The sequence below is a fragment of the Xyrauchen texanus genome, chromosome 11 (genome assembly GCF_025860055.1).
Source record: "Xyrauchen texanus isolate HMW12.3.18 chromosome 11, RBS_HiC_50CHRs, whole genome shotgun sequence".
Classification (NCBI taxonomy): Eukaryota; Metazoa; Chordata; class Actinopteri; order Cypriniformes; family Catostomidae; genus Xyrauchen; species Xyrauchen texanus.
This window is the reverse complement of record NC_068286.1, coordinates 34,674,027-34,701,775: the sequence shown is the minus strand read 5'-3', so window position 1 is coordinate 34,701,775 and position 27,749 is coordinate 34,674,027. Positions and strand designations below refer to the sequence as shown.

Here is a 27,749-nt window from a genome sequence, read left to right as displayed (position 1 = left end):
TTGAAAAGAGGGGTTTTAGATATTTGAGCATACAGGACATTAGAGGCACATTTCATCAACGTTGGTAGATGACAATATACAGTAAATCTAGTCTAGAAGAAGCCTTACCATAAGACTTGGCAACCACAAAGTGTCAATACATGGTTACATTTTCAACACTATATCTATTGTAATTGATTTTTTTGTTAAATGTTTTCCTTGTAAAGTTTGCTTGTGTAGTATTTCTTTAAAATAAATGCCACTTTCTGCAATATTTTATATTTCTAATGCAATGACGTTCATTCATTTTTATACTTCTAAATACTATAGGTAGATAGATATTTGGATGGATGGATGGATGGATGGATGGATGGATGGATGGATGGATGGATGGATGGATGGATGGATGGATGGATGGTTGGATGGATGGATGGATGGATTGACGGACAGACGGACGGACGGACACTGGACCCTACACAGGACAAGCGGCAATAGAAGATGGATGGATGGATGGATGGATGGATGGATGGATGGATGGATGGATAGATAGATAGATAGATAGATAGATAGATAGATAGATAGATAGATAGATAGATAGATAGATAGATAGATAGATAGATAGATAGATAGATAGATAGATAGATAGATAGATAGATAGATAGACAGATTACACAAGGAAAATAAAATAGATAGAATAAATGGTAACAACTACAATTAATTGTGCATTAAATACTTTTTTCTGGCCCAAATTTATTTTCAATATAGAAAATATTTTGTAAACCTTCACATTTCAGAATATATTGCAAAACGTTCTCAAGGGTCAAATTTCTTTTAAAATCCATTTGATTAAACATTTATGTTTATAGACTACAAACTGAAATGTTATGTATTTTTGGCAATACTTTTATAATTGTACAAAATGTACTACACAGGACCCTACACAGGACAAGCAGCAATAGATGATGGATGGATGGATGGATGGATGGATGGATGGATGGATGGATGGATGGATGGAAAAAGGACTTACATTTGTTTAAATTAGGTTCGGAGTCAGGAAAAATAACTGATAGATAGAATAGATTTATATACTGTAAATATATTTTACAATGCCCTGTAAAAAGTGGTAACCTGCAATTGTTAAGTAGCTATTTTTACCTGATCTAACCATTCAAATCAGTTTTGTTGGTGTAACCTAAAGTATTCAGGTTGATTCAGACATCCATCCATCCATCCATCGTCAACCGCTTATCCTGTGTACAGGGTCGCGGGGGGCTGGAGCCTATCCCAGCTAACATTGGGCGAAAGGCGGGGGACACCCTGGACAGGTCGCCAGTCCATCGCAGGGCCACACATAGACAGACATACACTCACACTCACCTCCACATCCACATCCACACCTAGGGCAATTTTTTTTGGAGACACCAATTAACCTAGCCTGCATGTCTTTTGGATGGTGGGAGGAAGCCGGAGTACCCGGAGAGAACCCACGCAGACACGGGGAGAACATGCAAACTCCACACAGAAAGGCTGGGGCATGATTCAGACATGTTAAATAATATTTTTTACTTGAAACAAATCAGTTAATTTAGATGTTACCACATGAAGCACGTTCAGGTCAAACATTTTTAGGCTATATTCAGTTAGGCAAATGTGTTTGAAATATGTTTTACTGTGTTTTGTGTGGGAACAGTGCAAAAAAAGTGCTTTTCAAAAGTACCTTTTCAAGTACTGATCTGTGTTTTTTATTTAATTTGACTGTACAGCAGATATTTTGATGTTCACTGATACTCAGATGTAATTGTTTATTACGTCAGAATCAGAATTCAAACTTTTCGATGTGACTGTTGTACAGTATAGTATAATGCTTTGAGGGAGTTTAGTTGTCGGTGTAGTTTGCAGCATGGGTCAGCGTGGATCACGGAAATGAGACCTTTAGGCCTATATACCGTATCACGGTGCAGCGTTTGAGTTCCATCATCGACCCGCACGTGAATCCGTCAGCGACACGGTCTGGAAAAAAGTGGGGCAGGCGAAAGATCACCATCGTCTGGAAGTAGCGAAGAGGTGGCAGAGTTTATGTGGTAGAGTATAGCTCTATACCGGATGAAACGGAAGACTAGTGCCCAGACAGCCCATCTGAGGTCAGACCTGAAGGTAATGTGCAGTGGCATTATGAGAAAAGCATCAAAACATCACAAATGTCTCTTTACATTCACAGATATGCTATTTTTAATTAAATAGACCTGACATGTGGCTGTAAGAAACTAAGTTATCATATTGCCTAATATAACAAGAAATTAGGCTATATTAACAGATCATATAAGCAATTTTATTGCACTGTACATGTGTAAAAATATACTAATTGTTTTTTAAAGTAAAAAGTAAGACAAGCCATAGAGTTGACAGTTAAAAACTATATTATATTTAGCTAGACAATACTTTTACAAAAAAACTTTAAAATAAAATATTGTTAAAATAAAACATTTTCAAAAATACGAGTCGCCCTTTGACTTATGGTGAAAAAACAATGAATGGCTGTTCCCAGAAGACCCAGAAAATAATATTTCCTCTTAGTTTTGATACCAGTTATGCATATTAGGTGTTCCCCTTCTGTCGCTCTCTCCACGTTGTGTCGGAGAAGCGACACTAGGGGTCTCTCTTGAGCGCCGATATTCACCTCTGATCTATGAAAAAAGGCCAATGAGAGTTGGCAGCCAGTATTTGCATGTCCCGCCCCCGGACATATGGGTATTTAAGCAGCGCAAATACGGGAGTTCATTCAGAAAATTTCTTCGGAGCCGATGGTCTGTCTGCAGTTTGCTGCGAGTTACACGCCACTTAAACGTTCCTGTTTTCCTCTGACGATCTGCATGCTGTTGGATCTTGACGGCGCACAACAGCGGCTTTCTCCTTCTCAGTGCACGGCGTGCATTGTTGCCCCTGAGCGCTTCGACAACGCAGACACGTACACACACACACTGTGTATTAAAAGAGTTTTTACTAAAAGAGTAATTTTCTCTAAAAGAGCAAACACAGCGGCGTTGAACGTCCTTTTAAAGACGCATCTTTTTCAAGATGCCTTTCCGCCCCTGTGTCGTTCCTGGATGCGGTAGAGTGCTCTCTGCTTGCACAGGCGCTGTCTCGTGTGTTTGGGCCGCGATCACACCGAGGCGGCGTTTGTGGATGGTTCATGTTCTCACTGCGAGAACATGACCATGACCACGTTGCGATCGTGGCTCGCTTTCAACAGAAAGCAAGCCACCCCAGCTGCACCCCGCATTGCTCCTTCTTCCCACGGGATTAAGGACGGTGCGGTTGGCGCTGGGGGCAATTTGGGGGCGGCAGCGGGTGCAGTTTCGCCGGGTAGCCCCCCGCGAACCTCCCGTTCCCGACACGCTCGCTGGTCTCCGTCCACGCTCGCGGCGATAGCGGCTCGCCTCACGGCCCAGCTGTCTATCCTCCCGAGTCCGAAGCAGATGAGCTCGCCACTGCATCGGAGAGTGCGGTGTCTGATGCCGAGGACTACCCTGGACTGCCGCCTTCGGGCCAGCAGGCCCAGGCTGAGGCCGACGCTCAGATGTCCGACATGCTTGCCCGGGCCGCCTTGAGCGTGGGGTTGGACTGGAACCCTCCATCCTCCCCACAGCCTTCTCGGTTGGATGATTGGTTCCTGGGGGCAGCGCGCCGTTCGCGGCCTCGCATCCCCCGGTCCCTTTCTTCCCGGAGGTGCATGATGAGCTGACGTCTACGTGGAGAGCCCCGCTCTCCGCTCGTCTAGGTGCCACCCGCTCCACTCTCTCCACCCTCGACGGCGAGAGCGCCACGAGTACGACGCGATTCCCCAGGTTGATAGGGCAGTTGCGCACCATCTATGCCCTGGTAGCCCTACCTCCTGGCGGGGTCGCCCGTACTCCCGTCCAAGCCCTGTAGGACAACATCCTCGCTTAACGCGAAGGCCTACACTACGGCTGGACGCGCTGCCTCCGCCCTGCATGCGATGGCCCTCCTGCAAGTCCACCAGGCCAAAGCTCTCAGAAACATGCACGGGGGTGGACCTGATCCTGATGTGCTGCAGGAACTGCGCTCAGCGACCGACCTCGCCCTGAGAGCGACGAAGGCCACAGTGCAGGCACTCGGACAGACGATGGCCACCCTAGTGGTCCAGGAACGGCATCTTTGGCTCAACCTGGTCGAGATGCGTGAGGCTGACAAAAACCACTTCCTGGACGCACCTGTCTCCCAGATTGGCCTTTTCGGTGACACCGTCGAGGACTTCGCCCAACAGTTCTCCGCGGTGAAGAAGCAGACGGAGGCCATTTCGCACATCATGCCCCGCCGCAGACCTGCCGCTACGGGCCCTGCCCCGTCTGCCCACCGAGGGCGTCCCCCTGCGAGGAAACCAGCTCCTGCTCCGCCTCAACCCAGGCCCAGCTCTCAGCCCCAGCGTCAAGCACTCCGCAGGCGGCGCACGCCCCCTGTCTCACGAACCCCGTCCAGGACCCAGAAGGCTCCCAAGCGTTCCTGAGACAGCCGACCCAGAGCCGAAGACGTTAGCTCTGGAGGTGGTAAGACCGCTCCGTCCCCCGGTGGAGGGCCGGGAGGAGAATCCTTTGTTTTTCATTTGCCAAACCCCCTGACGGGGGCTGTGGTACCCACATTCTCAATAAAAGAGCTATTTCCTTTGCCTCTGGGTCACCTGGCCCGCAAATGGCGTTTTCACGGCAATGTGCTTTCAGATCACAACAGTCCCGGTACACCGGACGCGGTGATCCCGCCTTCCGCCTGCCCATGACTGTCCCCCGGCCGGCCGGTTCAGACGAGTCCAGAGGACGCCAACATCAGACCTCCTCCTCAGTCAAGAACCCGCCCCCTGCCGGGCGCGCGGAGCAAGGTAAGTGCTTTGAGTCTATTCTCAGCACCTCAGCCTCAGGCCGCAACGAAGCCGCCCGACGCTGCATTACCTGTTCCGCCCTGCAGCGAGGCCCCGCCGGGTACGTCCAAAATACTCGTCCCTTTGGTGCCCCTAGCGCAGAGCTGGGAAGCATGGCTTTCGCTTCCCAATGCATCACGCTGGCTGCACCGGACCATTCGACTCGGTTACGCAATTCAGTTTGCCCGGCTCCGCCCCCTTCAGGAGCGTCCGCTTTTCCGCAGTACACGGCGAGCACGGCAGTTCCCTGCGCACGGAAATCGCGACCCTCTTAGCCAAGGGCACGGTAGAGCCCGCCCCTCCAACCGAAATGAGGAAGGGTTTCTACAGCCCTTACTTCATTGTACCCAAGAAAGGCGGCGGCTTACGACCAATCCTGGACTTGCGAGTTTTCAATCGGGCCTTGTTAAAACTCCCGTTCAAAATGCTTACGCAGAGAAATATTCTGGCTGGCGTTCAGCATCTAGATTGGTTCGCAGCGGTGGACCTGAAGGACGCGTACTTCCACGTCTCAATTCTGCCATGACACCGACCCTTCCTACGGTTCGCGTTCGATGGCCAGGTGTTTCAGTACAAAGTCCTCCCCTTCGGCCTGTCTCTGTCCCCTCGCGTCTTCACGAAAGTCGCAGAGGCGGCCCTTGCCCCGCTACGAGTAGCCGGCATCCGCATTCTCAACTACCTCGACGACTGGCTCATCCTAGCACACTCTCGAGAGTTACTATGCACACACAGAGACCAGGTGCTCCGGCACCTCAGCCGCTTGGGGTTTCAGGTCAGCTGGGAAAAGAGCAAGCTTACTCCGGTTCAGAGCATCTCTTTTCTCGGGTTGGAGTTAGACTCAGTCTCAATGACAGCACGTCTCAAGAGCGAGCGTGCTCAGTCGGTGCTGGACTGCCTCGCTTCCTTCAAGCCAGGCACAGTGGTCCCTCTAAAACATTTCCAGAGGCTCCTGGGGCATATGGCGTCCTCCGCGGCGGTCGCGCCGCTGGGGTTGATGCATATGAGACCACTCCAGCACTGGCTCCAGACTCGAGTCCCGAGACACGCATGGCACCGCGGCACGCATCGGGTAAGGATCACCCCCGCCTGCCTCAAAACACTCCGACCCTGGACAGACCTCTGCTTTTTACGGGCAGGAGTGCCCCTGCAGCAGGTGTCCCGACGCATCCTGGTCACAACCGACGCCTCCCGGTCCGGGTGGGGTGCCGTGTGCAGCGGGCACGCAGCAGCGGGCCGTTGGAAAGGGGCCCCGCTGCGTTGGCACATCAATTGCCTGGAGTTGCTGACCGTCCTTCTTGCTCTCAGGAAGTTTCTTCCGTTAGTTCGGGACAAACATGTCCTCGTGAGATCGGACAGCACCACGGTGGTGGCGTACATAAATCGCCAAGGCGGCGTACGCTCCCGCCACATGTCACAACTCGCCCGCCGTCTCCTCCTATGGAGCCAGCAGTGACTCAAGTCGCTGCGTGCCACTCACATCCCCGGCAAGCTCAACGTCGTAGCGGACGCGCTATCACGACAACGCCTGCCCGGCGGGGAGTGGAGGCTTCACCCCCAGTCGGTCCAGCTGATTTGGGAACGGTTTGGCAAGGCCCAGGTAGACCTGTTCGCCACCCAGGAAACCTCCCACTGCCCGCTCTGGTACGCCCTAACAGAGGCTCCCCTCGGGACAGACGCGCTGGCACACAGCTGGCCCTCGGGGCTGCGCAAGTACGCATTTCCCCCAGTGAGCCTTCTTGCACCGGTGCTGTGCAAGGTCAGGGAGGACGAGGAGCAAGTCATGTTGGTGGCCCCCTACTGGCCCACTCGGACTTGGTTCTCGGAACTCAGGCTCCTCGTGACAGCTCCTCCCTGGCGAATTCCCCTGAGAAAGGACCTCCTCTCTCAGGGACGGGGCACGCTCTGGCACCCGTGCCCAGACCTCTGGAACCTCCACGTCTGGTCCCTGGACGGGACGCGGAAGAGCTAGCCGGCTTACCGGCGACCGTTGTGAATACCATCAACCAAGCCAGAGCTCCCTCTACCAGGCACCTTTACGCCCTAAAGTGGCGCTTGTTCGCAGATTGGTGTTCTTCCCGAGCCGAAGACCCACAGAGATGCGCAATTAGGTCAGTGCTTCTGTTCCTACAGGAGAGGCTGGACAGGAGGCTGTCCCCGTCCACCCTCAAGGTGTATGTTGCCGCTATCGCCGCCCACCACGATCCTGTAGACGGCAAGTCTTTGGGTAAGCACGACCTGATCCTCAGGTTCCTGAGAGGCGCCGGAGGTTGAATCCCTCCCGGCCAGGCCTAGTTCCCTCCTGGGATCTCTCGGTAGTCTTGGCAGGACTCCAGAGACCTCCCTTCGAGCCGCTCGAATCAGTTGGACTCAGGGCCCTCTCTCTTAAGACGGCCCTGCTGATCACGCTCGCCTCCATTAAGAGGGTCGGGGACCTGCAAGCGTTCTCTGTCAGCGACACTTGCCTGGAGTTCGGTCCGGCAGATACGTCTGTGATCCTAAGACCGCGACCGGGCTATGTGCCCAAGGTTCCTACCACACCATTCCGAGATCAGGTAGTGAACCTGCAAGCTGCCCCGGGAGGAGGCAGACCCAGCCCTTTCGTTGCTGTGTCCAGAGCGCCCCTGCGCATTTACCTGGACCGCACACAGAGCACCAGACGCTCTGAGCAGCTCTTTGTCTGCTTTGGGGGACGGCAGAAAGGGAATGCCGTCTCCAAACAGAGGCTCGCCCACTGGGTTGTCAATGCCATCACACTGGCTTATCACACCCAGGCCGTGCCCCTACCCGTACGGGTCCGAGCTCACTCAACAAGGGGTGTTGCGTCCTCGTGGGCACTGGCCAAGGGCACCTCCCTAGCAGACATCTGTAGAGCCGCAGGTTGGGCAACACCCAACACCTTCGCGAGGTTTTACAACCTCCACGTTGAGTCGGTTGCGTCTCGTGTTTTCTCAGGTCCGAGCCCGTAGAACTCGGTAACACGTAGACCGACCGGACGGGTGGATCGCTATGCTCAGCGCCCTTTTCCTGATGTCAAGGTAAAGTAGTGCGCCTTCTTCCCAGGGCGCCCCACTCCGAGTCGGGCCCCTGGTCGATTCCTCCCCAGCCCTCCGGGTCCGCGGTTCAGCAGAGGAACTAGCCGACCCAAGCCACTGCGGGTACCCTGATGGCTACCCTGTACTGGTATAGGTGCTCCACAGGTAAAGTAGAAGGCCTCCTGTGTGGATGCCCCCTGTGTGTATTTCCACGGTTCTGTCCCCTTACGAGCGGACCCCCGTGTCTCCCTTAGGCAGTTACAGCTGCCCCGGTCGCCGTGCTGTAGCAACTCCCCCCTTCGAGGCTAGGATCTACCACCACACCATACTTTCCACACGAGCCCTAAGACGGCCGTGTGACGTGTCCACCACTTTTTCTCCCCAAGAAAAAGGGCAGGTGTGGTCTCCGCAGGGTCTGGGTAAGACTCCCTTCCCTATATGCGTGTAAGGGCCCCGGCCGTGATTGCTCTATGCGAGTAACATAGAGAGAAAAGAGGCCCAGCCAGGCTGGCCCGTTCCCATGTTGGCAAACATCGCCTTGTTCCCCTCCCAGGGTAACTAGAAGGATCCCGATGTTCGTATGGGGCATTGGGGAAGGGTACGTGCAGCCGGGTACAGACGATGCGTGGCACTGGATGAATCCCTGCCCGCCTCTGTATCGGCAGTTCGCGTACACGGTTCAGCACATGGCAAGATTGGAATGGGTCTCCTAGTGTCGCTTCTCCGACACAACGTGGAGAGAGCGACAGAAGGGGAACGTTTGGTTACGTATGTAACCTCCGTTCCCGAGGGAGGGAACGACACGTTGTGTCTTTCCTCCGCCATGTCACTGAACCGAGCCACTGTTGTGGCCGGACCATTTCCGGCTCCTCAGAAAAATCCTGAATGAACTCCCGTATTTGCGCCGCTTAAATACCCGTATGTCCGGGGGCGGGACATGCAAATACTGGCTGCCAACTCTCATTGGCCTTTTTTCATAGATCAGAGGTGAATATCGGCGCTCAAGAGAGACCCCTAGTGTCGCTTCTCCGACACAACGTGTCGTTCCCTCCCTCGGGGAACGGAGGTTACATACGTAACCAAACGTTTTGTGTTACAATTATGATGTCAAGTTCTGTTTATTGTGTTATTTTAGTGTCAAAATGTGTGTTGATGGTGTTTTGCATTGGAGTGTGCATCACTGTCCACTGTTCTAAGTCAATATTATTATTAGCCATTGTTCATGTAATGGTCAGTTCTGATGAAATGTTCTAATCGTTTAGCATTCTGTCCATCTGGATTATAATTTTTATATGTATATTTTAAGCTACAAGGCAGATTTTAATAGTTCAGATAGGTAGGTATAGCAACATTATGTAAACAAATAAAATATATGTTTTTTTAGCTGTAAAATAACAGTGAATATCTGGTCACATTTGCCATTTCACCAAACATTTAACAGGATTTTTTCAGTGTAAATTTGAGTATCCTTTATTATGACTATGCAATCTTTAATTATATCTGTTTAAAACAAGCTTTTGGTTTATATTCCCCTCTTTAGATCAGAATTCTCTATAGCAAATCACTGTAGAGGCCTTTGATCTTCAGGACCCTGCTCCTCACAATGACCCTGTGGAAATCACGGCAGAGTACCAAGATAAATGGTCCAGCTTGTCAGACAGCAGCGGATGCTGTGTGTCATCTGACAGGACAGTTGGACAGTACAGCTGTGGACAAGAGTCCTAAGGGTGAGCTCTACAAAGGTTACTTTTAAATTCATGCTTGGAATTTCAATTTATAAAACTTTACTAGTCTGTTTAAGATTAATGACAGAAATGAAATAACCTTTACACTCTAATTACCCTAAATGTAACTAATGATCACCCAATGCCTATATCTTGTATTGTTGATCATGTGGCCGTGAAACTTGTCAGGCAGTTGTATGAGAACATCAGCATCATAAGCAGGCTTCTCTCAGTCGCTGTTTTCAATTTCAAACATCTTATATGAATGTTAATCACATGCTATGACTAATTTTGACTATATAAATTAACATTGACAAAAATGTGTCCAAAACATAATCCTTATTTGGGAAACCACCTCCATCTAACATCGTAATAATTGTCTTTTTTTTCTAGCATCATCATCCCGAACCCCTTTCCATAGAATTGGCTCTGACCATCATGGCCAACAAGGGCCCCAGCTGCACCAATATAATTCAGCTGCTTGATTGGGAGGAGCAGGCTGAATTTTACATCATGGTGCTGGAGCATCCCTCCCCCTGTAAGGATTGTTCGACTTTGTGCAGCACCATGGAGGCAGACTGCTTGAAGGGCTAGTCATGAGGCAGGCCGTGCTAGCTGATATATGCTGCATCGGGACATCAAGCTTGAGAACCTCCTTATCAACAGCGACACTTTGGAGGTGAAGCTGATTGACTTTGGATGCGGGGACCTCCTTAGGAAGAGTGCCTACATGACATTCATTGGTAAGTATTATCTCTCAAAGTTGTTGTTTGGAACCAACCATGACAACTACAAGCCATGAGCAACAGGATGGTCACTTGTCAGTTACTTGCCATTCACAGTAAATTCTCATTGGTTAAAAATCCCACTCCTTATAAACTCAGAAAAAAAAAGAAATGTCCTCTCATTTTCAACTGCTTTTATTTTCAGCAAAATTAACATGTCAAATTCAAAATAACAGTCAGTATCTGTTGTGGCCACCAGCTGCATTAAGTACTGCAGTGCATCTCCTCCTCATGGACTGCACCAGATTTGCCAGTTCTTGGAGTGAGATACCCCACTCTTCCAAAAAGGCATTTGCAAGTTCCCGTACATTTCTGGTAGTAATGGCCCTAACCCCCACCCTCTGATCCAATAGGTCCCAGATGTGCCCAATGGTATTGAGAGCTGGGCTCTTTGCTGACCATGGCAGAACACTGACATTCCTGTCTTGCAGGAAATCACGCACAGAACGAGCAGTATGGCTGGAGGCATTGTCATGCTGGAGGGTCATGTCAGGATGAGCCTGAAGGAAGGCTACCACATGAGGGAGGAGGATGTCTTCCCTGTAACACACAGCATTGAAATTGCATGTAATGACAACAAGCTCAGTCTGATGATGCTGTGACACACCGCCCCAAACCATGATGGACCCTCCACCTCCAAATCGATCCCACTCCAGAGTACAGGCCTTGGTGTAACACTCATTCCTTCGACGATAATCGTGAGTCCGACCATCACCCCTGGTGAGACAAAACCGTGACTCATCAGTGAAGAGCACTTTTAGCCAATCCTGTCTGGTTCAGCGAAGGTGGGTTTGTGCCTATAGGCAACGTTGTTGCCGGTGATTTCTGGTAAGAACCTGCCTCACAACAGGCCTTCAAGCCCTCAGTCCAGCCTCTCTCAGCATATTGCGGACAGTCTGAGCACTGATGGAGGGATTGTGCATTCCAGTTGTAACTGGCAGATGTTGTAGCCATCCTTTACTTTAAAATACAGTGTCCTGAAAAAAGGATGTTTCTTTTTTGTTTCGTTGTATATTACAACACAAATGGTAAATGGCCTGCGCTTATATAACACCTTTTTAAGCTTAGCGGTATTCAAAGCGCTTAACACTGCATCTCATTCACCCATTCACACACACACTCAAACACCAATGATGCAGAGCTGCCATGCAAGACGCTAGCCTGTCATTGAGAACAACATGGGGTTCAATGTCTTGCCCACGGACACTTCGGCATGTGGAGTCATGTGGGCCAGGAATCGAAACGCCAACCCTGCGATTAGTGGCCGACCCACTCTACCACCTGAGCTACAGCCACCCCTGTAGAGTTGTGTTTTTTCACTTTCAGTGAAGACCTGGTAAGGACACAATGTTACAAAAGAGATAGAGCCAACCTAACTTTTTAAATTGTATAGAATAGGAACCACTGTATTGAAGAAGAGGGGGAAAATGCATTAAAACATTTCTTGCATGCTATTTGATATATTAAAAACATATTTACACATCTGACAAAACCTTTTTCCTATAGGCACACAATGGTACTGCCCTCCTGAATATACAGCAATGGGCAAGTACAATGGTAAGACAGTGACCGTCTGGTCATTGGGAATGTACCTCTTCGTAATGGTCTGTGGGCATTATCCTCATGGCGTTGACCTGCACATGATGGAGGCCAAGTGTTGGTCAAAGGCTGGCTTGTCAAGAGGTGAGATCTTCATCAAAATAAAGAAAGCCAACTGTAATTTTAAATCAGGCAGGTGTTTATGGCAATAATCAGTCTCTCTCTGCACAGAATACAGCCATTTGATTCAGGCTCTTCTGCATAGAGAGCCAAAGCAGCAGATGTGTCTGGAGAAGATAATTCGCCATGACTGGTTTAAGGTATTTAGTCTAAGATCAACTTAAAATGATAAAATTTACATTTTGAAGATTCTGAATCAGATCTTTTTGTTGTTAAGTTTGATTATCAGACTATGTACATACAGCTTTCTTATGTTTTTATGTCATATTGTTATTCCACAGATTGGATGCCTTCCATTTTGTGCATTTGTTTTGTTTATGTTGTTTAAACATTGTCTATACATGGTACAAGATGTAATATATTTAAACCGTGTTTAAATGTGGTATTAAGTGTAATGTGTTTAAACAATGACCCTTGTTTCTGTTTTCGTTTCAGGTCACAGCATGTCGAAACAGAGAAAGAGCTCCTTGTCAAGGCTGCCCCGTCTTTTCTCTTTAGGTCAGCTTTGCGTCTGGCAGGCTGACATGAGTGGCCTCTCCAGCCTTTACGTCTGGTGAGGCTGGAAAGCCCTGGTTGCATCTGGCGCCTTGTCTTGAGGCAACAATATTTTTGCCTGGCAATATTGCATTACTAGGGATGTGTATAGAGTGTATAAAGCTTTCTTGCCACTATATGGGACTGCACCATCCCCTTGTCTCTCCACCCTGAGGACATTCCCCTGAGTATGATGTAGTAACTCCACACCACGCTGCTCAAGAAGTGCCTGTTATGCCCACCAAAGAGATTTCTGCCACGGCCACTCAGAGCTCTCCATCAGTGCTGCCCTAAAGTCTCCTGCCACAGGCACCCAGATGTTTCTTTCAAATGCGCACAGAGGTTCCTGCTATGGCCGCCCAGATCTCCCTCTTATGGATGCCATTGAGGTTTCGGTAAAAGCTGTTCAGCGGGTTCTTTCACAACTGCTTAGATGCCACCCAGAGGCTCCTGCCTAGGCTGCCCAGATGGTGTTGCTACAATGGCCCATATGCTCCTGTCATGAAAGCTCCAAAGTTTCCTATAATGGCTGATCCATAGGTTCCTATTATGGCCTCCCCAGAAGTTCCTTTGAAGGCCATCCCAGACGTTCCTACTATGGCCATGCAAAGCTTTATATCATGGCTGCTTTTGAGGTTTGTTTAAAAGCTGTCCAACAGTTTCTGTCACAGCTGCCCAGGGGCCCCTATTATGGCTGCCTGGAGGTTCTGTTATAAGCTGCCCAGCGGTTTATATAAAAACCTCATAGGTTCCTGCCACTACTGCACCAAAGTCTCCTGTCACGGCCACCCAAAGATTAATGTTAAGGTCACCTAAAGGTTCTTGCTATGGCTACCAAGAGGCTCCTGTCAAGACTTTCTCTAAGGTACCTGTAATGGCTGATCCATAAGACCTTGTTATAGCTGCCCCAGAGGATTCTGTCACAGGATCTGTCAAAAAATCCCATCATGGCCAACTCAGAGGTTCCTATAAAGGCTTTTGCAGAGTTCCTGCACAAAGCTCCATGTCATCGCTGCCCTTGAGGTTCCTGTAAAAGCTGCCCAGTGGTTTCTGTAAAAACCTCATATAGGTTTTATGACGGCCCAGAACGCCTCACTGTAAATGCATCACTTTGCTCAAACAACACAAATTAAGTAATGTTATTTGTTATCAGTACCAGATTTACCCTACACTGTGTATACCAGTGTGATTTTAATATGTTCACTTGTTTACACTGGTTTATCTGTTACAAAAATATGGTGATGATGATTATGATAATGCATTTTTCTTAGAATTATATAATTAACAAAATATTATTCTATTTTAAGTTTGTTTCTAAGTATGTGTTTGGAAACCAAAATACAAAACCACTGCTAGAAAAAAAAATAAGCATTTGTGAAATGTGATCAAATCCTTTCAGTTACTGACATGTAGCCCTTATAAATACACTTTTATGTTGTCTTTATATGATTTTTGGAGCTTCAAAGTTTTGATCACCATTCACTTGCTTTGTATGGACCTACAGAGCTGAGATATTCTTCTAAAAATCTTTTTTTGTGTTTAGCAGAAGAAAGAAAGTCATACACATCTGGGATGGCATGAGGGCAAGTAAATGTATTTTTATTTTTTCATTTTTGTGTGAACTATCCCTTCAAAAGTGGAATGAACGTCTGGTGAAGAACTACACTAACTTTGATCCAGAAGGGAAGCAATCTACCAATCAGAGAATTAATTAGTCATCAAAGCATGCCAAAAGAGCTCTACAGCAACCTTTCACTTCCATGATGCACTGTCAATGATGCGATTAAGTTGGTTTCCCTACACTCTCAAAATATTAATATATTTGCATATATGTAAGAATTTTGCAAAAGAAAATTCATATGTTGTTTCTATACTTAAAATCAGCAACTTTAAATCAATCGGTTTATATTTTTCCATTGCTTTTAATGCAATTACGTCAATTACGTCATTTGAAGGGCTTCATGGGATTGTAGTTTATTCCCTCATTGAAGACATTACCGTTTTTTTCTCCCAATTTGGAATGCCCAATTCCCACTACTTAGTAGGTCCTAGTGTTGGCGCGGTTACTCAACCAGAACGCCTCACTGTAAACGCATCACTTTGCTCAAACCACACAAATTAAGTAATGTAATTTGTTATCAGTACCAGATTTACCCTACACTGTGTGATTTTAATATGTTCACTTGTTTACACTTGTTTATCTGTTACAAAAATATGGTGATGATGATGATGATGCATTTTTCTTAGAATTATATAATTAACAAAATGTTATTCTATTTTAAGTTTGTTTCTAAGTATGTGTTTGGAAACCAAAATACAAAACCACTGCTAGAAAAAAAACAAGCATTTGTGAAATGTGATCAAATCCTTTCAGTTACTGACATGTACCCCTTATAAAACTTTCTCCTGTGACAATTGGCGCCGTCTCCACTATATTACGTCATATTAAGTTGTCATCATGAGCATGGAATAAATGTATGCTGCAAGAAAAATATGGTCATAAATGTTGATCTGTTTAACAAAACTATGTCCTGTGTTATGTAAATTATTTTTCATGTAAAGTTTGACTATATAATTTGATCACAATAATAAAATTCAATCAGCGTAGATTATCTAAATGCATGTAAATGCTATCTTGCGTAGGAAAATGAAGTGTGTTTATAACCACTAGACGGCAGCACTGTTCTGATATTCCTCAATGTTCTTTACTATTAGTAATGTATTTTTGCTCTAAACTGTATATGTTTATAAGGCAACGTTTCCCTTATAAAAAGTAAACTGTGGTGGTACCACTGTAATGTAATGGTATTAGATGGCAAAATCATGGTAATTTGATATAAGGCCTATACCATACTACTGAGTGATTTTCATAATCATATTCTATAGCATGTACCAAAGTACTTCAAAGAATACTATTGTACATGTAAAAAAAATAACAAAAACATAATACCAAGTTACATTATGTTTTGAACGTGATCCATTGACATCAGTGCGTTTAACTAAGTGGTAAATCACTGAGGTTCATAATCCTAATTTCTATTCAACTCAGGAGCAATATGTATACACATGCAGGATACACACATTTACCATCATGTCATTCCAAACCCGTATGTAAAACAAGAAGAGATGTTATGCAGAATGCTAGTCTCAGTTATTGAATAAAACCAAAGATGCTATTTAAATTAATGGCGATTGTAGTTAACATCTCATGTAGTGTTCCACAAAAGAAAAAAATTGGTTTCAACACTTTTGAAACCTATTCAAAGAAGAAAAGTTAAAATGCTAAGCAAATCAGATGAAGCTTCAAAGAAAAAAACGTTATAACATTTTAAAATTCTATAATATTTTGCTCAGACTAAAAATGAGTTACTTTTGTTAAGCAAAATCATATTTATAAGGTCTACACATTAACCATCTTCTTTATTTGAGGTAAATGTCATTTTACTTAAAGAACTAAAATAAAAAACACACAATATACAGTAAATGCTTACTTTTACAACAACTTTTATTTTATTCATTTTCTCTTGATGTCCAGTTGCAAACAGCACATAATGAGAACAAAATAAAAAAAAGTTTCAAAAACTGTATTTTCACACTTCTGATATCTCATCTCAATGAGCAAGGCACAAGCACATCTTCATTTTTTCCCTTCAGCACATTCACATGGAAAAGCTTTAGCCGAAAAACTGCAAGTCAACGTAATATCAACATCAAGCTTGATTTACATAAAAAAAAAATGTAATACAATGTTGTTCATCTAGTAGGAACAATATATTTTTGGCAGGATACAATCATGAAACCAAGCATGGCCACAAACACCACATATAACAATTTGACAAATAAATAGTATGCTTGATTTGCTTTTGACTCACTCTGTGCGTCTGTGTGAGTTTTGTTCCTTTGGAATTTAGCCTCTCCAAAGAGAGCAGGGATATTTCTCAGATATTTTCTGAGCTGGTGCTAGGTGGTGCTATTAAAAACCTGGCCTCTTTACAGAAGTCAGTTCACTCTAAAAATGCTTTTTGGATCATGGTCAAGAATAAGCATTATGCCTAAAGGATAAAAAAATGACACACATGTCTGTATGCCTATTTTGCATGAGCAAATAATTGACCATTATGTAATACTACACAGATACTGAATTTATTGGAAACAGCTGTTACGATGAGAGAAATGAGATCACAAAAGCATCAGAGAAACTTTGCATAAGCCTACTCTTGTGAATCTTTGCATGATTTCGTGACAGCCTTTCATGCAATAGTTATATTTTCATGCTAATCATTGAGACAAACGAGCCAAGCACATCATATGCACTGTAGAATTTCAAGTTTGTCAGATTATAATCCAGTTTTCAAAAAGACTTCCTGTCTGCCCTTGACATAAATTTGTACTTCTCTTATTTAAAGGCATAGTACACCCAAAAAAAATTTATTCTGTCATCATTTCCTCACCCCGATGAACTAAACCCATGACTTTCTTTCTTATATAGAACACAAAATGAATTGTTAGGCAGAATGTTCACATTCACTTTTATTGCATCATTTTTTTCTTTCCATTCAATGAAAGTAAATGTAGACTGAGGCTAATATTCTGCATAACATATTTTGTGTTCCATGGCAGAAAAAAAGCAACCTCTCATAGAATTAACATTACTATAACTACAGTAAATCTTTGCAAACTGACTTTTACGGTCTGCATTCTACGTTTCTTCGCAGTTTCCTGGTGAAATTAACACTAAAGGGGCTAGAACACTTTAAAAAACATTTCACTCGCTCTTGGCTCTATTGTGTTTTTACCATTAGATTATTATGAATAATTTTTGTATGTTGCGTGATGTGTGTTATTATCTTGTGCTAATGATTAAGAGAATGCCTTGAGCTTATGTTTAAGGATAGATTTAAAGAACACATGTTTTTTTCGTGTTATTAAGGGGGGTCCCACTTTTTCTCAGTATTCCCATAATGTTGCTTCAGTTATGCTCTGGCCACTGGCTTTGAGCACACCAGCATGGTCTCCCTTAAGATACTTGCCCTCCTTTGTTTTAATGGCCACTTTATTATAATCACAAAATTCAAAGTGGAAAAAGACAGGTGTACCACTACTGCTAACCACAGACCCATCTGCCTCCACTGTCCAATACTTCCCCACTGCATCTGAGAAGAGGAATAAAAGAGAAATAGTAAACAATGGTGAAGGTGGGTTATGTCTTCATACTACCACATATGGATCGTGGCAGTCTGGTTCCGGAAGTAAAAAGCCCATTCCTTTTTTCCATAGGAGAATAGATTTTTAACAATAACTCAAACCTATAAAAAAGTTGTATTGAGAGCACTTGGGTTGTAAATCAATAATATATACTTCAGCTGAAGCCATCAATCTGCATTGTTTCATCTGAATTTGTAATCGTGTTTAAAGGAATAGTTAAATTGTAATTCTCTAATTTACTAACACTCATGCCATTCCAGATGTGTATGACTTTCTTTCTGCCTGCAGAACACAAAGATTTTTTAGAAGAACATCTCAGTTCTTTAGGTCCATACAATGCAAGTGAATGGTGACCAAACTGTTTAAGCTCAAAAAAGCACATGAAGCCAGTATAAAAGTAATCTGTAAAGCCCAAATTATACTTCGGTCAAACGCGATTGGCAAGCTTTCGGGTACAGGATGTGTGACGCAATTCTATTCATCAGCAGAGTGCTCGAACACTGAATGCATGCAGCCCAATTTTTCAACCATTTGTCTGTGAATGTGCAGAATGTGCATATGCCTGGAATTATGTGCACTAATTTGTGGGTCCAAAAGATGGCAACACTCACATTTGAACCATTATTGTCATGAAAATGCACTTGAAGAAGATGTAATTGCAAGTAAACAACAGGAGACAAAGGTAACAACATGAATAGTAGATGTTTATGTCAAGAACGCATGTGTATACATTGACAAGTTTCCTACGACTGTACATAGACGCTGAGCATTCACGTCAAAATCTAAGTATACTTTGGGCATAAGACACCAGTGGTTTAATCCATGTCTTCTTAAGTGATCCAAATGATTTTCCTGTTCTCACCCAAAATCGATTAGATAGCTTCAGAAGACCAGTTTCTTCACAAGACCATATGGAGTCATGTGGATTACTTTTATGTTGTCTTTATATGATTTTTGGAGCTTCAAAGTTTTGATCACCATTCACTTGCTTTGTATGGACCTACAGAGCTGAGATATTCTTCTAAAAATCTTTTTTTGTGTTTAGCAGAAGAAAGAAAGTCATACACATCTGGGATGGCATGAGGGCAAGTAAATGTATTTTTATTTTTTCATTTTTGTGTGAACTATCCCTTCAAAAGTGGAATGAATGTCTGGTGAAGAACTACACTACCTTTGATCCAGAAGGGAAGCAATCTACCAATCAGAGAATTAATTAGTCATCAAAGCATGCCAAAAGAGCTCTACAGCAACCTTTCACTTCCATGATGCACTGTCAATGATGCGATTAATTTGGTTTCCCTACACTCTCAAAATATTAATATATTTGCATATATGTAAGAATTTTGCAAAAGAAAATTCATATGTTGTTTCTATACTTAAAATCAGCAACTTTAAATCAACCGGTTTATATTTTTCCATTGCTTTTAATGCAATTACGTCAATAACGTCATTTGAAGGGCTTCATGGGATTGTAGTTCATTCCCTCATTGAAGTCATTACCGTTTTTTTCTCCCAATTTGGAATGCCCAATTCCCACTACTTAGTAGGTCCTAGTGTTGGCGCGGTTACTCAACTCAATCCGGGTGATGGAGGACAAGTCTCATTTGCCTCCGTTTCTGAGACAGTCAATCCACACATCTTATCACATGGCTTGTTGTGCATGACACCACAGAGGCTCACAGCATGGGAGGCTCATGCTATTCTCCGCGATCCACACACAAATTACCATGCGCCCCATTGAGAGCGAGAACCACTCATCGTGACCACGAGGAGGTTGCCCCATGTGACTCTAACCTCCTTTGCAACTGGGCCAATTTAGTTGCTTAGGAAACCTTGCTGGAGTCATTTAGTCCACCCTTGAAATGAACTTGTGACTCCAAGAGTGGTAGTGGTGTCAAATTTTCATTAACTTTTTTTCTTCAAATCACAATTTGCAATGTTGTGATTCATCTCAGAGCTAGTTGCTTTGGTTCATTGCTTAGAACTCTGTTATGAAGTGTGTTATGAAAATTCCTATGGAAAAAATGAATGGGAAAAATATTTCTAGCACCAAGACGGTTGTAAAAGTGGGCTGGCACTGTTGCACTCTATCCTGATGGATTGTTTGTTTCAGCGTCCAACCACCTATGAGTATACTGAATAACAGACAGCTACAGACGTATTTATAGAATAACACACCTTTGAGGCAGTAAGCATTGTTGTTGTACTCTAATTGGAAGACATCATAGGATGAGCGGTTGGAATCAAGGGTCCCAGTTCCTTGTTTGCGGCAACCAATAAAGCCGTGTTCCCCACGCAACACTATCAGTGGCCTGTTGATGAGCTTCAACACAAACTCCTCCTGCTCACCTATAAAACACAACAACACCACACAGAGCATACAAAAGCTGTTAACCTAGCTGCTAGTTTCCATGCAATGGAAGCCCCATCCTTTCACTCCATGAAAATGCACTTTTGTTGTTCACAAAATGGGAGCCGGACAGTCTTCTTTTGACTGAAGAACAGAATACAGCATTGAAATGATACGAGGGTGACTAAATTATCAAATCTGAGGGAAATTTTTGTGTAATTTTTGATGCTGAAATAATTTCTCCTATTCTTTTAATATGTAAAGACAACAATAAGCAAACTATTTAAAGGTTGATTTTGAGTTCGGGGTAGGACTATTTTGTTGGTTCAACCTATGGCAGTTTAAGTGCAGCTCTACAGTATACCTTGAGGAAGCACCCCTATAATGGAAATCTAAATGCAGTGTCTTAAGTTATTCACTTTAGATTAGTATGATAAAAATGTTATAAATGTATATAAATAGTGGAGTTCAGAACAGATACAAACACAAACCTGCAGAGTCCACAGCAGCCGCCAGTTGGCCGTTCTTCTTGGCTGCCAGGTATTTATCATTACTGGCTTTCAATGCAACTTTTGACCCTTTCCACTCAAGATCGAAGAAACAACTGGGTGACCTGGAATAAACAGTCAAAACCAAGTTTTAAAACAGCAATTTCTTACATATTTACTAACCACTTAGTAAATGAGTAAGCAGTTAGCATGATCAGTTTCAATGTGACATGTTTTATATACAGTAAAATTAATAACCTACCACTGTAATCTTAAATATCTATTTCTAGATGATCTAATCCATTATCCAGATTGATTTTTGTTGGTGTAGCCTAATTTGTCAGGTTGATTTAGCCAGATTATAATTTTTATAATCTGACTAAAACCAGTTAATTTATATGTTACCACATTAATGTTTTTTTTCTTATGATTTGGTATCACAGATCCGACATATTCAGTGTTTAATGTTTATCCAAAAATAAATCAAATAACTGTTACTCAAAAGTGAAGTAGTTACCCGTACTTAATTCATTGTAAAATGTATTAACAGGCAATTTAATGTTTTTGGATCCAACATAATTTAGTTGGATTAGATAAAATGAATGCCCTTTAGTAGCTTTAACTGAAATCTTTGGGTTTGTTCAACTCAATTGACTAAGATTTATGAAATAAACGGTCTTATGTTGGTGCAAAATAATTTACGATATTTGATTAATCATTAGTGTATGTCAGCTGAACAAGTGTATGGACAATGAAACTGTTGCACAGTCAATTTAGTATTTGTTTTATAGAGCTAAGCAGAACTCATATTAATAATCACTTGAAAGGTGATCAATGTTACATTAACATCACAAATAGTATTCACGTTGTCCCAACTCGAATGGATTAAGTATACTTCCATTTTAAAAATTTAAATGGATAGAATGTAATGAAATCAAGTTGTGACAATTTTGTAAATTTAGTTTGCTTTGGTTTATTTTAATTATGTAAATTAAACAAGCAGCAAATATCCTTTTTTCAGGATTAGTATTTTCCAAAAACAACAACGTCTCTTGAGTCTTGACTATGTTATCTGAATCAAGTAAAAAATATGAATTGACATGGCTGAATCAACCTGACTACATTAAGAGTCACCAACAAAACAAATTTTAAAGATTAGATTAAGTAGAAATAGCTCCTTACGATAACAATTGCAGATAAGCAATTTTATAAGTGTAAAAATTAATGCATCTTTTGACCTTTTAATAAGTCTAACTCCCCATCAATCTCCCCACTATCTGCTTTGTCAGCATGTCTTTCAGATACATACAGGCTTATCCACTTCCATGCCCTGTGCTAAATCATGTCCTATCTGTGTAACCTTTGTTACACTTAGTTAATTGTTCTTACATGGTGGAGGCAGTGCACTGGACCGCTCCACTGGGGGTGAGGCTCCAGTACTTTCCATTGCATGATCGGAAAGCACAGCGCTTTGTCTCTCTATCCATCTCCATCTGAAACACCTCCTGATCTGATTCCTCATCCTGATTGGCTGATAAATCCACCCCTAAAAATACAACATTCAATCAGAATGTGTTTGTGCTGACCGACTGTGACAGTGAAGTTAATCAATGTGGCAGTTATAACAAATACTCTCCTCCACACTTACATAATGGTTCTGTTTTTCATAAATCTAGAGCTGTAAAAACAAGGGAACAGGCAAAGAAAAGGAGCAGGATATAGGAAGCACAATGTAATGCTTGAGCAACGAGGAGATGCGGATCCAAACGCAGTTTAAACTTTATTTAATAAACAAACAGGTAAACACAAAGGAACAACCCACAATGGGGAAATAAAACAAAAACTGTTAACTAAACACGATGTAATCAAACAGAGAACTCGGGAAGGAAACACACACCAGGCTAACATCAAACAATGATAGACAAGGACTGAACAAAGAAACAGGGTATAAAATACATAAACATGGGAAAAAGGGGCCAATGAACAAACAGAACTCAAACAAGATAACAAGGTGATTAACAGAAGCAAAAGGCAAACTAATGAGGACAGGTGAAAACAATGACAGAAAACACGAACGCTAACAAAGAGACTATGGAGTTCGGAAGCTCGGAGGGCGGAGCTCTGGAAAGCTCGGGAGGCGGAGCTCTGGAAAGCTCAGGAAGCTTGGAAGGCAGGGCTCTGGAAAGCCCAGGAGGCGGAGCTCTGGAAAGCGGAGCTCTGGAAAGCTCGGGAGGAGGAGCCCTGGAAGACTCGAGAGGCGCTGGCTCTAGGACGGGCATGACCACTGGCGCTGGCTCTTGGACGGTCCTGGCTACAGGCGCTGGCTCAGGGACATCTGAGGCTACAGGCGCTGGCTCAGGGACATCTGAGGCTACAGGCGCTGGCTCAGGGACATCTGAGGCTACAGGCGCTGGCTCAGGGACATCTGAGGCTACAGGCGCTGGCTCAGGGACATCTGAGGCTACAGGCGCTGGCTGGGTTACCGTGGTATTTGCCGGCTTGGGTTCGCCGGGCGCTGAGGGCAGAGCCAAGGGGGGTTTAGGGCATGGGGCTGCGGCAGGCGGAGGCTGGAGTGCAGAGACCTCTCCCCTTCTCCTCTTCCTCCGGGCTGATGGGACTGGCGAAGCTGGGATGCTGTTCCTGGTCAGCGTGGCTTCAGGCTCGCTGGCCGTGGCTGGCAAGGGCTTAGGCTCGCTGACCGTGGTTGACGAGGGCTCAGGCTCGCTCACTGTGACAGGCGTGGCCGCTGGCTCGCTCACTGTGACAGGCGTGGCCGCTGGCTCGCAGACCGGGGCAGGCGTGGGCCGGAAGCCTGTCTTCTCCTCCTCCTCCGGGTTGACGAAGTTGGCCGTGCAGGTTCAAGGGAAGCCATTGGCGTGGGGGGTTGTTCGCTGACAGAAGGGGCTGGTTTGATTGGGAGCGCTAGGGACGACTGGAGAGTCACCACCGTGGGTGGAGAGGTAGGGTCCTCCTCAACGACGCCCACGGTGAGCTGTGAGCCGCAAACTAGTAGGGTCGCCTCCAGGAAGTCGCAGAGCGTCCCGCCGTGCATTGCCTGTGGCAACCGCTCCCTCAGCTCCGTGTTCAAATTGCCCCTAAAGAAGACCACCAAGGCTGAGTCCAGGAAGTCTGAGATACTCGCCAGGTTCAGGAAGTCGTGGATGTGGTCTTCTATAGGGCCATCTTCTTGCCTTAAGCAGAGCAGATTGTAGTTAGCTCGCTGAACTGCTGGATCCATTGTTTGTGGTCTATCGTTCTGTAACGCTTGAGCAACGAGGCAGACGAGGAGATGCGGATCCAAACGCAGTTTAAACTTTATTTAATAAACAAACAGGTAAACACAAAGGAACAACCCACAATGGGGAAATAAAACATAAAAACTGTTAACTAAACAAGATGTAACCAAACAGAGAACTCGGGAAGGAAACACACACCAGGCTAACATCAAACAACGATAGACAAGGACTGAACAAAGAAACAGGGTATAAATACATAAACATGGGAAAAAGGGGCCAATGAACAAACAGAACTCAAACAAGATAACAAGGTGATTAACAGAAGCAAAAGGCAAACTAATGAGGACAGGTGAAAACAATGACAGAAAACACGAACGCTAACAAAGAGACTATGGAGTTACATAAGGGACTAAAGTGAAAACTAAGAAATGCAAAAGTGACAAAAATGGCAAACAAAAGGGCAACAGTGAAACAAGACAGGGTATACATAACACACAAGATGTGAAGAGAGAAAAGGAAAGAGAGCAGATGGAGATATGAAAATGAGAGAAGAGCAAAGTGAAGAGGAATAGAAGCTTTCTGATGGAGAAAAGATAGCTTTAAAATAAATGTAGTAATATAGAGGTTCTATTTGTTGCAATAGTAAATGCATTAAGTATCATGAACTAACAATGAACATATTTTTTACAGTATTGGTAGATTGTCTTGGCTAATGTTAGCTAATGGCTAATGCAAGCATTGTTAGTTCATAATGCATTCGTTAACTTTTAATCATTTTTCAAATTGAGTAAAATATTTAAAATGTATTAGTATATGTTGAAATTAGCATTAACCAAGATTAGTAAGTGCTGTACAAGTATTGTTCATCGCTAGATTATGTTAACTAATGTAGTTAACTAATGTAGTTAACTAATGTTAACAAATGCAACATTATTATAAAGTGTCACCATAAATTATGCATCAAAAGTATTTAAATTCTCTCATCATTTTCTCACCCTCATGACATTCCAGAATTTATTTTTCTGCTGAACACAAACTATTATTTTTAGAAGAATATCTCAGCTCTGTAGGTCCATACAATGCAAGTCAATGGGTTCCAAAACGTTGAAGCTCAAAAAAGCACATAAAGGCAGCATAAAAGAAATCTGTAAAACTTCAGTGGTTAAATCTGTATCTTCAGAAGCGATATGATAGTGTTGGGTTCGAAACAGGTCAATATTTAAGTAATTTTTTACTTAAAATTCTCCTCCCTGCCCAGGTGGCAATACAGTATAAACGAACAAAACAAAGTGAAATTTTTTTTCTTAAATATTCATCTGTTTCTCACACACACCTATCATATTGCTTCTGATGACATGAATGTAACCACTGGAGTCCTATGGATATATTTTGTGTTGCCTATATGTGCTTTTGGGGCTTCAAAATTTTGGTACCCATTAACTTGCATTGTGAGGACCTGCAGAGCTGAAATATTCTTCTAAAAATCTGATTATGAGTAAATTATGCGAGAATTGTGATTTTTGGGTGAACTATTCAGTGGCGGAGCTAGGGGGTTGCCGTGGCCACCATGGACCGAACCGAAGCCTGGCCACCCCACTCGATATTGCTGTTTTAGTCATTTTTTGGCACAATTGACTTCTTTAGAGGTGAAATCATCTCTGTGCAAATGTATAAACTTAAATGTGCGCACACCAAGGTCCCCAAATCTCTCCCCCACCCACCCCATCCCCAGCCCCTGCCTGGCCACGCTTTTGGAAAACTCCTGGCTCTGCCCCTCAACTATTCCTTTAAGATTCAAATTATGCTTTAGAGCATGCAAGCACACCTATTCACATAAAGTAAATACGCAATTTTAGTTGCTTTACCATTAATGTATATTCGCCTAAATATGGTCCATATCTGAAATCTTAGACAAAGAACAAGTATTCTATTATTATTAATTACATTAATATATATAAATGAATACATTTTAAGTATTTATGTATATATTTAACTAAAAGTAGTCATCATGTTAACCATAAAATATCATGGTTAAAATTCGTTCATACCCTGGCGCGTGGAAACGTTTCTTTCGTTGCTGGCAGTGAGCACCACTTGCCCGTGACTTTGCACGAGGACAAAAAACTCATCTTTGCCGACGCGCGCGCTCTTGCCGGATTTCATGGTCCCTGTGGGACCCGTGGGAGCGATGTACTTGCCCGTGGCATCCCGAAAAGCGACCTTGCCCGCCCGAAACTCCAGCGTGAAGCCGGTGTCGGTGTCGGGTTTGGTTACCAGGGTGCCGCTGCAGGTGAGGAAGCGGTTGTCAGCCGTCTGTAGATGATACCGGTGATCCAGGTACACGAGAGTGAGCAGCGAGTCCACACCCCACGGCACGTCACGGTCCACGGCGAGCTCGTTCCTCTCTGCGCGAAGGTGAGCGTACCGCTTTCGCGCGATACTGTATACGTTCACCTGAGGATGGACCGCCAGATGCACGTTCCATTTCTCTGCAGGAGAGATGCTTTGCGCAAAGCACACAATCCGGTCCTCGGTGCCGCCCAGGTAGCGTGCGTTTGGCTCGGACTGCAGGGACCACTGGCCGTCATCATGTGCGATCACTAGGAATCGACAATCCGGGCCGGGTTGCTCGCTGTCCGCGGTCACGTTGCCATCCTTGTCCGTTGCGAGGTATCTGCCCATGTGGCTTTTGATAAACACTGCATTGGAGTCTCCGTGATCTCCAGACTGCTCAAGGGTCCACACTTGCTTTTTCTTCATGGAGGTCGCAGAGGCGTTGATTTTAAAGCCAAACGTCTCAGCTGTGAGATATTTGTTATACGCGTTTATAAGGCCGAACCGAATCACCAAAGTCTCGCCTAATCCTTCAGAAGACATTGTAGATCTGTTTGGGTGTTACGGTTCGGTGAGAATTTAATCGGTGACCAGCGGTTCTGAGTGGGTGTGACTGTGACAAGTGATACAGCATGGCGCGCCAGAGAGAGAGCGAGAGAGTGAGAGAGCGAGCGAGCAAGAGAGAGAGAGAGAGAGAGAGAGAGAGAGAGAGGTGCAGAATCTTGCTATTGATGCTGAAAGGTTTATGTGTAAACTTTTTTAATGTCTTAATGATTTAGCCAAGTAAAATGAAGAGATGGATCCCGTTATCTTCTCATGTCAGCCTCGCGGCTGTTGCTATGGGAACCCAGGGAGCATCCCAAAAAATTGATAAGGGGTGTAAATTGGACGTTTCATCACGATACGATCTTGAATCGATTCTCTTGGCCTGATCATCCGATATTTGTCGATACTTCAAAGTCTGCTGCGATATGATTCGATTCAGGGGCCTGCAATCGATATTCCGATATTATTTGCCTATCAATCAATAATTATAATTATAATTATTATTATTATTGGCCCTCAAACGCAACCAAAATATAATTTTATTAATTTATTCAGCTCTCTGTATACACACTGGGACATCCGCAACAAAATATGGTACTTCAGATGTTGAAAAAATGTATACAGATAAATAATATAAAAAATAAAGTCACAGTAAGTGATCAACACTCGTTTGATGACAGCTAATTTGTCAGTTTAGTCCCATTCAAAATACTTACATACCCATGACTTGTTTCCAACTATCCGTGCTATCCATGGTTTTCTTGTCTACAACTTCCACACTTGTAATGAAAAATTATTTCAAAGACTCCACTCAAATCCGTGTCCCACATGAAAAGCATATTTAGTGCTCATATAGTCAAATGAAGGTAATAAGGTTGCTTCATCGC

At 44.1% G+C, this 27,749-nt stretch overlaps 1 protein-coding gene and 1 pseudogene across 1 annotated transcript; one reads left to right on the top strand and one right to left on the bottom strand.

Moving 5' to 3' along the window:
* Positions 1 to 2,082: 2,082 nt before the first annotated feature.
* LOC127651353 (serine/threonine-protein kinase pim-3-like) lies at positions 2,083 to 13,725 on the top strand (annotated as a pseudogene).
* A 2,511-nt stretch (positions 13,726 to 16,236) lies between these two features.
* Positions 16,237 to 26,952, bottom strand: LOC127651430 (fascin-like). The gene is made up of 5 exons (XM_052137249.1): positions 26,031 to 26,952; positions 22,136 to 22,292; positions 20,750 to 20,871; positions 20,087 to 20,257; positions 16,237 to 17,856 (listed from the first exon to the last, which is right to left on the bottom strand). Exons 1-5 carry the CDS (start codon positions 26,857 to 26,859, stop codon positions 17,651 to 17,653), a joined length of 1,485 nt encoding a protein of 494 aa, XP_051993209.1. The 5' UTR covers positions 26,860 to 26,952; the 3' UTR covers positions 16,237 to 17,650.
* Between the last annotated feature and the right edge of the window lie 797 nt (positions 26,953 to 27,749).

What these genes read in the sequence shown, in the direction of transcription:
- LOC127651430 (XM_052137249.1), bottom strand. Translation starts at nt 26,859, where the DNA reads ATGTCTTCTGAAGGATTAGGCGAGACTTTGGTGATTCGGTTCGGCCTT. An exon ending in CAGTGCACTGCCTCCACCAT is followed by an intron (nt 20,872 to 22,135) that starts GTAAGAACAATT and finishes TGTTTATTCCAG; the next exon opens with GTCACCCAGTTGTTTCTTCG. An exon ending in CAATGCTTACTGCCTCAAAG is followed by an intron (nt 17,857 to 20,086) that starts GTGTGTTATTCT and finishes TCCTCTTCTCAG; the next exon opens with ATGCAGTGGGGAAGTATTGG.